Below are 15052 nucleotides of genomic sequence, written 5' to 3'. Positions count from 1 at the left end.
AATGTGAGAGGAAACCAGAGTACCCAGAGAAACCCCACACGGGCATTGAGCGAACATGCAACCACTAGATGGCTGAAATCCGTCGGAATTGAATCCTCAAGCTCAGAACTGTGAGGGCGACGTAGTTACCACTCGCCCACGTTCCACCAAAATGTAAACATTTGAAAGAAAATGATATTTCGTTAAGACTCTTACCTGGATAGCGTCCCATGGAATGGAGTCTAGGTTATTATAACTGAGATCTAATTCTTCTAGTGCCAGCAGGTCATTGAATGCTTCCTGGTGGATCAGTACCAGCTGGTTGTTGTTAAGAATAAGGTGGTGGAGCTTAGACATCCCACTGAATGTGTCATTGGCTATCCTTGTCAGCCGATTACTGAAATATATTCAAAGGCAGGCAACCGTTATGAAAATCCCATCCTGCAGATTTGAGTTAACAACAGCATCAGTGTAATTCTGCTTTACCTGTTGAGATGCAGAGCTCTGAGGTTCTCAAGATCAACAAAAGCATGAGGTGTAATATAGGAGATGGTATTTCTGGATAACGATAGGTCCACAAGACGTGTCATATTTGCAAAGTCTTTCCTCTTCACACTGAGACAGAAATATGTAGTGTTGAATGACTTCACATCTTTATCATTTTTCTTGCAGGAATTTTAGCACAGTATTATTGGAAAAGGAACAAGGATTTGGAAGTGAATCTATAAATTACTATTTAAGAGAGCGCTGTATAAATATATTCTATGCAGTCCTTGGTAGACAACCTTGTCTGCGTGTGCATTCCTTTTACAGTGTACTTTTCATTCAGCAATCTATAAAAGATTTAATCAAACTATGTCATGAGGGAGAAAAAAAGTAAACTTCTCTAATATCTAAAAATCAATACATTTAAATGGGCATTGTGAGCATTTTGCACTGCAAGCACTTTACTTACCAGAAAATCTGTTTCTGCAGACAGAATTAAATGTTTATTTAACAATGATGCCCTCTCTATTGCATTTTTATACTGGATACTTAGATGAATACTGCAGGTGTGCCACATGAAGTCATACAAATAAAATGGCTTATTTATGTTTCTCTATTTTGTCAGGAAAATATAACCAAATACAATGCAATGCAACATTTTTGATCATGGTCCCTCTAAATCAGTGGTTGTGCACGGCTCGTGAGCCATATTTGGCTCTTTTGTTGGGTGCATCTGTCTCTCCGCCAATTTGTAAAATGAGTTGTCTAATTGGTTTTGCTGACAAAAACAAGCTGTTATAATATGATGGTGCATTCACACTGCCTAACTCACGGTCGAATTAACAAGAGAATATTTTGCGATAAAATTAACTTTACTTAAATAAGGACTTATGGTTCACTTTTAACACGCTTTTAATTAGCTACACACCAGCACTGCTATGTTCATGCAGTGCAGCAGTGCATTCATTGGTCTTTGCTTGTGTGAACGCACCAATAGGATTGCTCTATTGCAACACCACTGTTGTGCCAACACCTCTAGCACAGCTACAATATAAAAAAAATTAAATTATCAAAGCATAAAAGGGAACTTCATGGTACCCCAGGCTGCAGGATCAGCACAATTAGTCTCATGACTTTTTTTTGCTGTCAAATTAGAGAGCATGACTCATGAAATGGCTGCCCTGGGAGGCTCTACCTGTCTCGGTCACTGTTACGACCATGCAGCCTGGTTGTGGTTTTCATATCCAGGAAATATACGTGGCACCAAATTATGTTTTTACTTGTTTGGTGATTTCACAATTGAGCAACGAATGTGACATCAAGAAACAATGTAATGATTTCAAAGTATATTTTTGTGCAATGCAAAGAAAAGGCCAGTTATTTACAGTATTATTGGCTGGTTGAAATGACATGTTTTGTGATATGTACCTTGTGACAAAGTTGTCAGCCAGTCTCAGTTCTACGGTATGCCTGTCGATGTTCGGTGGAACAAATAGCAGACCTTTCTTTGCACACAGTGTTGCCAGGTTGGGTGACAGGATTTGACATACGCAACGCTTTGGGCACATCTGTGCGCGGACTGCCATGGCAACTGCCAGCACCACACACAGGAACAACCTCTCCATGGTCTCCGCCCGTCAGAACTGGACACCTGAAGGATAAAATCAATAGAGCAAGAAAGCAGATATTATGAGAATCATTCAAAAAACAAGTAAGGAACAAAGTTTTATATTCAGTGGCTATCAAAAGAATGTTTGAAAAAAGCCATTTAGGAAGTTTTACTATACAACTTAAGAGCACCTTGACTGCTTGCACAACTAAAACGAGATTCAATTCAAGAGATGCATAAAAAATGTCTTCAGGAAAATAAATGCTCCGTTTTGATTGATTCTTTTGAGTGGGTATATACATATTTACTGCTGGTAGGATTTTTAGAGGATTTTTAAGGTGAGGACCGTATTTTGCATATTGTAAGTCAAGATTTGAAGGACATTGCAGAACTAGAATTAGAGAATCTATGCCCAAAAGCATATGCATCCATGCTTTCACATCAGAATAAAACATGTAAAAATAATTATTCAATTTGATCTAAATCGTACAAGGCCATCAGATCCTCAGGTGAACTTACTAGAAGACACTTTTTTAATTTTCGTTATTAATTTACTCAGGCTTAACATTCAGCCTTTTGAATATCATTTGATCTGATCATATACCCTCAATACTCAAGAAATGATAAAACGAAAAAGAAAAGTATATGCAATACTACCTGAAAAATTACAATATCAAGTACAGGTTTGATTTAGCACATTGTATTGGCTTACATGCAAATCGACAAATCTCAAGATTCATGTTGTAACTTTTTTGATTGAGAGCTTATTAAAACCAGAAAATCAGAGAACTTGAATTTTGTTACAAGCTTCAGTTTTGTTGGCACGTCTACAGCAAAGAAAACTGTAAAAAAAACTGCAAAAGCCTTCAACAGGGGCTGAAAAATATTGTCATCTAAGCTGAAATTGGCCCTCGGCCCAGAAATTTGAGACCACTGTTCTTATTAATTTAGTAAAGAAAAATAAAATGAAAAAAGGGAAATATTTTGAAAAAAAACCCTCCACTATTAAATAAATAAAATGTGTGCATGAAAGTTAACTTCGAGAAAATCAATAGAAAGATAGACTTGGTAAATGTCATGCAGTAGTGCTTGTCATAAACAGAATTCTGAACAAAATATACATGAACACCACAAACACAGATGTATAGTCATACATCTTAACTGAAAATATTACATAATTTGATGATCATTTTAATGTGAATTCATTTTTAATATCAATAATTTAATGTAAATTCAAATAAAGCTAACACTTAATGGGAGAAGCAGAGATCATCTACCACAAGGTTGTATAATGTATATAAATTAATTTTTATAGATTTTTTAAATTAAAATATTGAAGAAAAATACTGAGTTCTGGAATATTGGCAAAAAATTAATCTCAAATGTGTTAAGTAATGAACCTTGGTTTCTTATTCCTCTTGCTGTTCAAAAGAGAAAAATAAGGGGCTTAAATAGAGTGTCTTCTAACGTCTTGCACTACAATGAAAATGAGAGCAGCTCATGACCCTTATGACACAAAAGCAGATATGAGCTCATTAATTACATCAAGCAACGGCTCTAATAAAAGCAGAGGAGCATGTGAGAACTAGAAATGGAAAATAAACTTGTGAGAATTAGCAGCGAGAGGAAAAAGAGAGATCTGAAAACTCCCTTATTAATTAAATGAGCGCTGATGTATGAATATTCGATGGAAGGGAAGAGAATTTCACAAAGGTGGAACCAGGTAGGAAAAAGATGCCTATATTGCTCTTTTTTTATACCAATTGGTTAGTGATATGTTTGTGCCAAGAATCGATTTATATCGTTTTAAAAATATATCACTGTTCAATAATGGAACTGCCTGATTGCTATGACATTTTTCCATTAGAGCAAAACTTTCCACGTGAATATTGTCCTCCGTTCATTCATTTTCCAAAGCGCTTATCCTCACAAGAGTTGCGGGGGACACCCTGCAGGGGACACCCTGTATTGATTGCCAGCCAATCATTTACTAATTAAAGCACAAGATGTCAATGGCAATCATGAATGAGCATTCAAACCCAGTCCTTCAAGTTAAAATGAATTGGATGTCTATCATTGTCAGGCAATGAGTTAAGAAAGCATTTTTATAATCAGAATTATACTTTGCTAAATGTATTTATAGAAATGCTGTCCTGAAATATTCTTATAGTCTGTGAGGAAGGCTAAAAGCTTTTTACTGATTGTCTGTTAGATTATTTATTAGTTTTTCTATTTAACACTTGCATTGTACAATATTGTAGCTTGATTACTAAGGCTGTGTCAACAATTGTTGTATCGGTATACTGTGAAATAATAGTTATCGTGAGTCTTACTTATATTGCTAATCTTGTCTATTGGGAAGTCACCCAAGGTTCCACATCTAAACCAAGGTAGCAAAGGCCATATGTCATTCAAACACATCGGTGACATAAAATTTACTTTTCTGACGTTAGTTGTGAATATGCTTAATGTTCCTCAATACACATTACAACACTAACCATTACAATATTGTTAGATCACTCACCCATTCACACACTGTGATCTATACAAAAATGCTATTTTTTTATTAAGTAGCATATCCCTCAAACCATTTTCTATCCAGCTTCTTTCAGTGAGAAAACAACACACTACAAACAACAACAAAGTGAATACAACAAACTCACACGTGACACATTAAAACTCTACAGCCTAGTGTTAGGGGGTGCTGGAGCCTACCCCATCTGATAACAGGCTATAGGCAGAGTACACCCAAGGCAGGTACAACATGCAAACTCCACACAGGAAACACTTGATTCCAGAAATAAATAAATAAGTAAATAAAACACTGCACCATTGGGTGGCAGCTAAATAAGATAATAAAATAAAATTGACTAAACCAAGCGATGACATGAAGAGAATCTTGGATGAAACAGAATTGTGACTTAACCAAAGGGATGATGTAAGGTATATGAAAAAAAAGAATGTAGTGATGTATAAAATTTAAATCTGTTTCACATATGTATGAGCAAACAGCCTTATCCACTTCTTTCCTTTCACTGTGACGGTTGTCTTCTCTGGGGGTCTGCCATCGAGTCAGTTTTACTTCTGGCTTGCACAAATGGATTCTCCACACACTCCATTTACTGAAACTGATCTTACTCTTCATTCAAATCTCACAGGGTACCAAAAAAAAAATCTTATTGGGTTAACCAACCGAGACTTGGCAGCTAGAAAACACAGATCTTTTGAAGCTCTTTTTAACCCCATAACAGATGATTTCTTGCGACTTAACAAGCTCCTCTGCAGCTTTTATCCACGTAATGTTTATGTAGTTTTGTATAAGGAATAGATTACATTTGGAATCCTTTACCAAACAACAACAAAAATAAAAATAACTCATTTGCTGCATTTGACAACCTCCAATTTAGTCATTCCAGTCCTTTCCAGTGCTTCCAGTCCTCAACTGGAGTAGTGAGCTTAGACAGGACAACTCAAGAACGTGTAGTGTGTTATATACTATATGAAAAGGCCCACTTAGGTCATTAATCAGTAAATGGCAAGTGTCATGGTACCTATAGCCAATCTTCCTTTACAACCCAGCTAAACCACAGTATGTAGTGACAATTACTTATGCAAATAAAGCGGATCTAAAGATTTTAGAGCTGGGAAAACCTTTTTTTATGTATGGGAACATGTTCTTGAAGAGTGCAATGTTCTTTTTGAAGGTATTTTGGGTTTTAGTCCGTAATCAACTTAGCTCAACATCTTCATCTGATCTGAAGTCTAAAATGCATTACCTACAACACAAAAACTAGTTAATCTTGTAATAGAAACATGGCATGTCAGTGCCCACATTAGCATTAACACAGCATGAGAAGTACCCACGCCAGTCTATTCCATATTATAGCAGAAGGTAGGAAGCAGTTATGGCATAATGATTTTTAGGTAATAAATAATTGCCTAGCAGATTAACATAAACCCCTAGGCCAATTAACTAACAACCTCTCTTCCTGTGCTTTGGCTTCCACTCCCTCACTTTGTTTTTCTCTCCGGAAGAATACACCTTATGGTGAAGCAAATGGATTTACTTGTTAGAACAACAGGGGTCAGCAGCTGCTTAAATGCATCTCAATTACACTTTATATAATTACTCAGCTTGCATGTGCAAACTAAACACACAAATGCACAATCACCCACCAGTGACAACTCAAATAATAATAATAACTAGACTCTTAAAATTATTCAACACCTTTATATAGTATATTGTTATAAGAGCCATGACGAGGGGCGGCCCGGTGGATGAGTGGTTTGTGTGTCGGATAATAAACACTACACACAAGATGCAACTACAATAATAAGAAAATCTCTATTTGTCAATTTGGTTATTTGTTTTATTAAACTGATTTCAATGGAGTTGTTATAGATGTCGAATATGTAGTTTGACCTTGTATCCATAGTTAGCTGGCATAGGCTCCAGCACACCCTGTGACCTTTGTGAGAATAAGCAGTTTAGAAAATGAATGTAGGGATGAAAAGACATAATTTCCAAAGTTTCACATCATAACAACTTTAGTTACAATGTTCCATAATATTTTGTATAATGACAGTATTCTATCTTACGTGTAATTGCTTATCTTTTTCACAGGACTTCAAATCTATTCCAGATGACTGGTTGAAAGGCAGACTACACAATCCACTGGTAACTAATCAGTCTCAGAGCACATCGAGACAAACATCAGCAACATCATTACACTGTAATCCCAAACAGTTGAACTGGCTCATCACTATTAAGGTCATGACAGTCAAATGCCATTACGCAGTTGACTGAGCTATAAAGTTTTAAGCCCTGTTAACATTTATGCCACTTAAATTCATCAGGGCTTCATATTTTATATCTAACTTGTGTGGTAGCCGACTGGCAGTGTTTTGGTACGCTTGCCTGACTTCGGTGCGGCAGGCGCGGGCTCGATTCCTGCTAGTAGCGGTATGATTGTGAGTGTGAATAGTCGTCTGTCTCTATGTGTGCCCTACGGCTGGCTGGTGATCAGTAGTCTGCCTTTCTCCTGAAGTCAAGCCCCAGCAACACCCAGGAGGATGCTCAGTATGAAAGGTGAATGAATGAGCTTGTGTGGTGCGATCAAAATAAGAACCATACAGTAAATCACAAAATATTATTGGGTATTTGTTGATATCACATTTCTTTCTTTCTGTGAATGTATTAGGGTTTACAGTGGGATTTTTTTACACCTTTTTTACACCTTTAAAAACACTTAAAAGTATGTGCTTAGTCTAAATGTAAATCGACCCAATAAATTAGGAAGCAAGAACAATGCTTGTAATTGTATACGTCCTGTGTATTGGCCAAGATTTTATACTAAGTAGGGAAGTAATATTCATTATCTATCGTTCTATTTGGTTTCTACACACCCCGTTGTTATTTTTTCTTTAATATGAACCCACTGTTGTATAAAAAAATACTTGAAAAAATGTATTTAACATATTGACTGCTAAACACTTAAAATTGAACTTTTGATGTTCTACAATACAATCACTGTACACGGTAACACAATAATATGGCAAAATTAGATAAACAAGGCAAAGTTTACAATTCAAAAAATGCACTTAGTATATTTATAAAAACTCTTTGTACTTTTATAATGTCAATAAAGGTATTTTTTAATTAAATTATCTATCATAATATTGTACTGTTTCCTATGCTTTTCTTTATATATTCTTTATATATATTTACAGTAAATCGGTGGGAACTATGAATATTTAAACCATGTAGTTGGAATTGGGTCACAGATTCATGTTAAAATATATCAGACACAGCTGCTGGCACCAATGGACTGCATCACAGTAATACAAAAACAAGCTCCGATAAAACTGAAAAATACAAGCATGTTCAATTATGAGCGACAGAAGGGCTTTTGCTTTTGGATCTGATTAAACATATATTCGAAATTAGTATTTGGTTGTTGGAGAGATACTGCATTAATCTGCTTCCTGAACATCGACCAACCATTTATTAAGTCAACAGATGTCTAAAAATTCAGTTTAATGCAAACACAGAATCCGTTTTGAAGGCATATACCATGCTGCATTATTATTCCCCTTCGGTTTCGACGTACGATAGACGTAACGTCACAGCTAGGACATGTCTTTGCGGGCATCTCCCCTGCAAGTAAAAAATTCATGTACAAATAGTGATTCTAAGTTTTGGCGCAAAGTAGACTTCTGATCTTTCCTTCTAGCCTCAGGCAGATAAATAAGCAGCTCAGCTGAAACGTGTGATGGTTGTCATTGTGTTTCATTCATAAATAAATCCATCACTGACTCCTTACTGGATCTCAGATCTTCTTGACAGAAGACCTCGGACTTCATCCTTTCCAAATGCTGTCAGTGTTGGAGGATATAACACGTTGAGAGTTGTGACACTGCTTTGGTAGCATAGAGTGTATAGTGTTACACCACTTTTTGACTTTGATGATTAGTTTGGCTTTACACAGTAACACAGAGCTCGAAATGTCTCGCTTTGCAGTGCAGCAGGGATTTTCACAGTTGAATGATGTTTAGCGAGGAAGGGAAGGACATGGAGAGGTGGGAGTATGACAAAACAGTTTCCATCATCACCCTCATCCTTGAAGCATGAAGAGGCCACATTCTTACATAAGAACACAAGCACAAAGCCAAGTACACACATGCTGACTGCCTTTGTCCAACAGCAGAACAGTATATTGAATTGTCGTATGCAAGACAATGGCTAGCAGACAGTATAATGACTGTCTTGTTTTGTAATAAGACATTTATTTCAAATGTACTGGAATATATTGTTTGGACATATCAAGTTAGATGTGTATTCCCTAACTCATATTTCCACAATCTCATGTTATATTGGACCGAGAGACGGGGCACTAGGGCAGTGAAAAGAAAACTGTTAATGACAAATTATTGTCATATATGTAGTGAAATACCTCAGAATCGAAGATTTATTAAAATAGATTTCGCAATTGATTAAATAATTAATTTATTTTGTGATCAATCTAAGGCTTTGATTATCACAGAATCTATTTCAACAAAGCATACTATTTTTTCCTAATGACCGCAATAGAGCATAAACAAGGTCCAATTGGTGTGCTCAATCGCAATTTTTGCTACTTTACATGAAACCAAGAAATTATGCATTTATTGCATGGATGAAATCAAATTAAATCAAAACACATTTGAAATATCATCTTAAAACAATGCACTTTTTTATGCATCCTCCAGCATGAACACTACTAGGACTTTGCCAAAATGTGAAAAACCTAAAATAACACTTGCAGCGTGTACTTGTTGAAATTTTGTAAAAGATGCTATGTAAGAAATGTAGTGAATTAAAAAAACACACACATAAAGGCACACTGACAGCGGTAATTGTTCAGCACATTTTCACTTCATCCATAGGTGGTTCGGTGTACTTACTTTATGTTACGTACTAAACATACTTTTTGTTATAGTGGCTTTTGTGTTGACATTATTATTTGTTAAATATGATTTATTATTTGTTTTTAATATAGGGGCTCTCGAAGGCCAGACTTGGCCACTCCTGCACAAGACCATCAGGTGAGTTCTTTGCCAATTAAAAAAAAGCTGAATCTTAAGTACTCTACAAGATATTTCCAGCAAGAAGAAGATTTATGCATATTGCGTCATACTAATACTTGTCTCTCAGATCCGGTAGCATGACTATGTCTCCCTAAAAGTACATGTAACAAAGGCAGCCTTTGTCTTATTTTCTAAGGCCATTCACTCATTTATTCATTCATCTTCCTCCTTATGGTTGTGGGTTAGGCATTGCTTCAATGGTTGCAAAACCCAGAACTTAATAAAGACAAGGCCATATTTAGAGGCAAAACGAAAGTCAGTTGTTTTTTTTAAATGAACAATTGGAAGAATGACAAATCTCCACAGTGACAAATGCTCTATTTTCAAATGACAAAGGACCATACAGGACATGTATAAAACAAATGGTGCAAATTGTATCATTGTGCAACATATAGACTCTAATTCTTTAAGGCAGCTTTTAAAATGATGTTTCCGGTGTAAATCAGGTAGGTGGCCAATGACAAGTAATGCTGATATATTACCAGGTGTTGTTTTTGGCTCACGGTGTGAACAACATTATAAGGATGATTAGTTAAACCCTAATCTTGGTTAGTTTTATGAGAGAACAGCTTGCATATCATCGTGTTTTTTTTATTTTAAATTAAAAAACGTCCATCGTGAGAACGCTAGTGTAACAGAGGACACGACTACCTTAAAATATTGATGAGCTACTTCGAGAGCCCCCTCCGTTGTGCTTGCTTTTTGTGTATTCTGCCCTGTTGTTATCAATGTATGAATAAAGAGCTTTCTTATTCTCCCCTGCGAGCTCGTTTGCCGGGTATAGTATAACCACAGCAATCCTTTGAAACAGATGATGGTAAGTGTTGCTGCAGAGTCATCTTGGGGGATGTCGACTGCCTCAAAAAGTTGTTTTTACTTTGTAATATTTATATCAAAGGAACTCAATAAGAAATGAGATAAAGAACCAAAGAGCGAGCTGCAAGACACGGAAAAATATTACTTAAATATTTTTGGAGATACAGCTATATGCATCTATCATATAGGTTTTAAAATAGGTTTATCAATTTACAGTATTTAAATATAAAATTTACTCAAAAGCTCTGTGTCCCTCATAATCTGATATCCCTTATAAATGGATCAATATTTTTGAACTATTGTATGAATTTCCTTTTAGCACAGCTCCATCTATCTGATGTCTAACACAAGTCCTAACCACTACTACTATTACTACTACTACAGCTCCTCCTAGTGGATGTATAGCAGAATTCCCTACTACTACCACTGCCACCATCACTACCACTACAACCACTATTATCACCGCTACCACTGCCACCACCACTACCACTGCCACCGACTACCAATCAGTTCTGCAGGCTCTGCTGCATTAAACAAGCGTCGATAAGACTGTTGCTTTAACCAATCAGATTTCAAGGTGGCAACACCATAATGCCTTGTCGCAGGCGTAGGGATACGTCTACGCCTTCTCGCAGGCGTAGGGATACGTCTACGCCTTCTCGCAGGCGTAGGGATACGTCATTGCTTTCACCAACTATGATTGGCTAGTGATAGAGTGGATTAGCCAGAGCTACCATATGGAGCGAGCTGCACAAGCAAATATATTGTTGTGTTGATTTAAAGCCATTTTCAAGACGGGCTTTTCAAGAAAAAAAAGCTGAACAACATTAAGAAAGGTCAGAAAACTCCAAAGCAAGCAAATCTGTCACAACCGGGAACAAACATTTTCAGCACTAAATCAAATAAAAACGTATGCCAGACATACGACAGGAGAGGCTTTACTTTTGATGAAATTCATTTATTTATTTATTATCTGAAGTGCATTTCCTGACGGATACACCGTTGTGTTGGACCTATCCCAGTTTACTATGGGCAGGAGGCTGGCTATCATGTTGCCATCAAATCTTACTTAGTAAGAATTATTTGTTTTTCCATTAAGTTTACAGAGAACAAAAACATGACTAAACATAATAACCATGACATTTACTTAAAGTAAATGGTGGGATTAAAGTGACATGCTGGGGTCTGCTGGTTTGATGTGTGGGACTTTCAACAGCCACCAGCTAATCACTTGAGTATTAAGGTTAAACACAGATCACCACTTTGCGTGTTTGTTTATGACCACACAAATGCTTGCCTGAATGTATCTTGAGTATATGCATTATTTCTATGGTTAGTGTAGATTTATGTATATGACTTTGCTTGAAATTAAAAAAAAGGAAATGTTACCTAATGCATTGTGGCAGACTGGTTAGGGTGACCGCTATACAGTTCTTTGTTGAAGGTTTGATCCCAGCTCGGTCTGCACAGTGTAAACTTTGCTTGCTCTGTGTGGGTTTTCCCCGGGTACTCCGGTTTCCTCCCACATCTTTAAAACATGCAAGGAAGCTGGTTTAACACTCTAATTTGCCTCTAGGTATGATTGTAAGTGTGAATGGTTGTCTGTCTCCTTGTGCCCTGCGATTTGCTGGCCACTGATTGAGGGCCTCTTGTGCCTTGTGAGGATAAGCGGTACAGAAAATGAATGTTACTTAATCAAATTGCTCTATTGTGTTTTCAATCTTCTATGTATTAGGGCACCAGAATTGGTTAAACAAGGGCCTTTAGGACCATCTGACATTTCAATTCAGGCTTTTGTTCATTTGCATATTTACTTGGTAAATTTTGGCATTTTTGATTGCTTTATTACCTAAAATTCATTGTCATACTTAAAACTGTTTGTATTATTTTACATTTTGAATTAGAGATTAGCTGAGGAATAACTGATATTAACTTAACGTACCACGTCCTACTTTCAAGTCGATTTTAACTGTAATGGGTGGCATTCAATCATGTTTCAACCATCATTGAGCATGTTTCTGTGCCCTTGACGGCAATAGATATGCAATGTATTTGGACTCGAATTGAGGAAAATGGATGTATATTGCCGTAAATAGGAGCTACAATTCTTTTTTTTAAAGAAGAAGGAAAAAAACTGCAGCTGTTTGATTAGAGCTCTGCGATTGGCTGCCCACCATTTTAGTGTGCCCTCTGCCTGGTGCTCATAGTTGGCTGGGAAAAGCTCTAGCACCCCCCACTGCCATCGGTGGGACAAGTGGTATGGATAATTAATGAATGTTTGAAGAGAAGGACAGTTAAGCTTTCTTTAGTTTCTATGTGAAAACAGTTTTAGATTTATTGCAATTTTTCTAGCGTTAATGTGTTACTCGATACATTTGCAAGCTTACTTTATTGCTTGTGAAGGCATATAGACATTAGAACTAGCTGTTTTTCAAGGACGATTGATATTTGCTGTTTATTTGTCGTGGTATAGAAAGGTATAGAGGCATAGAAAGACGAGTTAAAAAAGAAAGAAAGTGAAACTCTAGCCGTGAAAGTGAAAGTAGAGCTAGGTTTAAAAACTCCTGCTGGAATAAACTGTTCAATAAGAGATGAGACAGGATGAAAAAGGATAGTGATTGGTAACTGAAGACAGGATGAGAGACAATGAAAAAGTATAGCACCAGGGTGGAAAAGTGATATCTGAGAGGAAAGATGAGTTTGCAATGTAAGGCAGGTTGTAAAAGAGAGTTAGCTTTGGGGCAGGAAAGGTACCCATTTCAAGCTGTCTGACAAATGCATTGAGCATAAAATATGGTTGTTTCAGAATTACAGTTGCTCAATTGAAAAGATCAATTGGAAATGTCTGTTAAAAAAAACGGTACTTAAAATGAATGAATTGGTTCTTTTTTTTTTGTACTTCACGAACAGCTCATAACATTTTGGACACAGTTAACTGAATGTATTTATTTAGAAATTTACAAATGGCTTGAGGCTTAATACTCAGTACAGACAAAAGGCTACTGTGGACTAACAAACAAGCCAAATGGAGTTCTTGGGAAACATTACTTTCCACGTATCCCTACATTAAAACTTGTGAAAAATGTATTCATTTTATTTTAGTAGACTATATTTTTCTTTCTATGTTTAGGTTGTTAGAAGAAACCAGTTTACTCTCACAAACCCTCAACTTTGGAAAAACCTGAAAGGTAAATATAATAAATCACATATTGTTATTTGGATAGGAATCTCTCAGGCTGTTCTCCTGAAAGAAGATTCCCTCTGGAAAAAAAAACAGACAAAAAATAAAACCCTACAAGTGTGACACACATCAACTTATAAGGTAAAACTAGATTAAAGCTCAACTACGGAAATATCCAATTGATGTTTGTTTTTACACCAAGCCCTTCGAATTTGGGGTACAATGAAGTATACATATCTTTACAGACCATAATAGGAAAGTATGGGTACTGCAGCACTGAAAAGTCCCATTCAAGTAGAGGCTCAGTTTTGAGTACTTTTGCGTTCATATTCATCACACGTGCAAGGGCCACATTTTATTTGCCTCTACTTTGCTCTCTCTACTTTTTCTTTCATTCAAGGTTAATGTTGTATAAAGATTGATGCTTTTTTTCACATATAACGCTGATTGCTAGACAGCATGTTTATTTACACACTATCTAGTTCACCTATTTATTCAGCAACATTTTTTACTATCCTCTTTCAAACGATAAATTCAGTAGTCAATATCCCCAAAGGATGTTTTGAGGAATGAGTTTATCACCAGAGGAAGAAATGAAAGGAAGGCAGAATTTGGAAAGGAGAGAGAGGAGAGAAAATCAGCAATATACGATGATAATTACTTCCATCTTCAAAACAATACCAATATGTCGGTTCAAGGGACATGATGAATGGATGAAATATTAGAATTAAGTTTACATTCAGCAGGTGATTTGTTAAATAATATACATATTAACCACCCTTTCTATTGAGGAGGGTATGGGGTGGCGGGTGGGGGGGAATCTTAATTTCCATAGCTCATACTGATTATGTTTTGGGGATTCAATGGGACCAAGCAAATTGGAACACCCCCGTTGCAATTGTACATTCCCAGTGAGGGATAGCTGCAAAATGGGGTCATTCTCATTTCCATGGTAATTGCAAACATGTAAGGTTTCTCAATTCTTCTGAAATGTGGAAGATGTTATACTAATTGTTTATGTATAACATTTTTTCCCAATGTACCTCTCTTAATGGTTTCATACAAGTGTGGGATACATTTCCTCATTATTTTTATTATTGTTATTATTTGCTTAAGAGGATGGCTTAAAAATACTATAATTGACTGTGATAACAATACCATTACTGATCTCTGACCTGTATGAGTACTTTGCAATCAAATGTGCCACTGAGAAAGGAGTCATAGAGCCATCTTTCGTAGTGTGTTATTGCCCCTGCTTGCCGCAAAGCCAACCAGTGACCGTCAGCGGCCTGCAGGATCCCACGGGCCAAATAGGCCCGATAGGACCGCAGCAGTGGGTTCTGGGATAGCCGCCG

General features: G+C 36.6%; 1 protein-coding gene across 2 annotated transcripts in view; it reads right to left on the bottom strand.

Annotated features, from left to right (window-relative positions):
* lrfn5a (leucine rich repeat and fibronectin type III domain containing 5a) overlaps positions 1–15052 on the bottom strand; it is a 70053-nt gene that overhangs the window by 21293 nt on the left and 33708 nt on the right. For both annotated transcript variants that reach the window (XM_077731656.1, XM_077731657.1), the window contains 3 exons: positions 1894–2116; positions 466–594; positions 196–376 (listed from right to left, as the gene is read on the bottom strand). In XM_077731656.1, coding sequence (XP_077587782.1) covers positions 196–376; positions 466–594; positions 1894–2090 — 507 coding nt within the window. In that variant the 5' untranslated portion in view covers positions 2091–2116. The remainder of the gene's footprint in view (positions 1–195; positions 377–465; positions 595–1893; positions 2117–15052) is intronic.

Source organism: Stigmatopora nigra, chromosome 13 (assembly GCF_051989575.1).
Source record: "Stigmatopora nigra isolate UIUO_SnigA chromosome 13, RoL_Snig_1.1, whole genome shotgun sequence".
NCBI classification, from domain to species: domain Eukaryota; kingdom Metazoa; phylum Chordata; class Actinopteri; order Syngnathiformes; family Syngnathidae; genus Stigmatopora; species Stigmatopora nigra.
The sequence above is the reverse complement of the archived record's forward strand: the minus strand, read 5'-3'. Positions and strand labels throughout refer to the sequence as shown.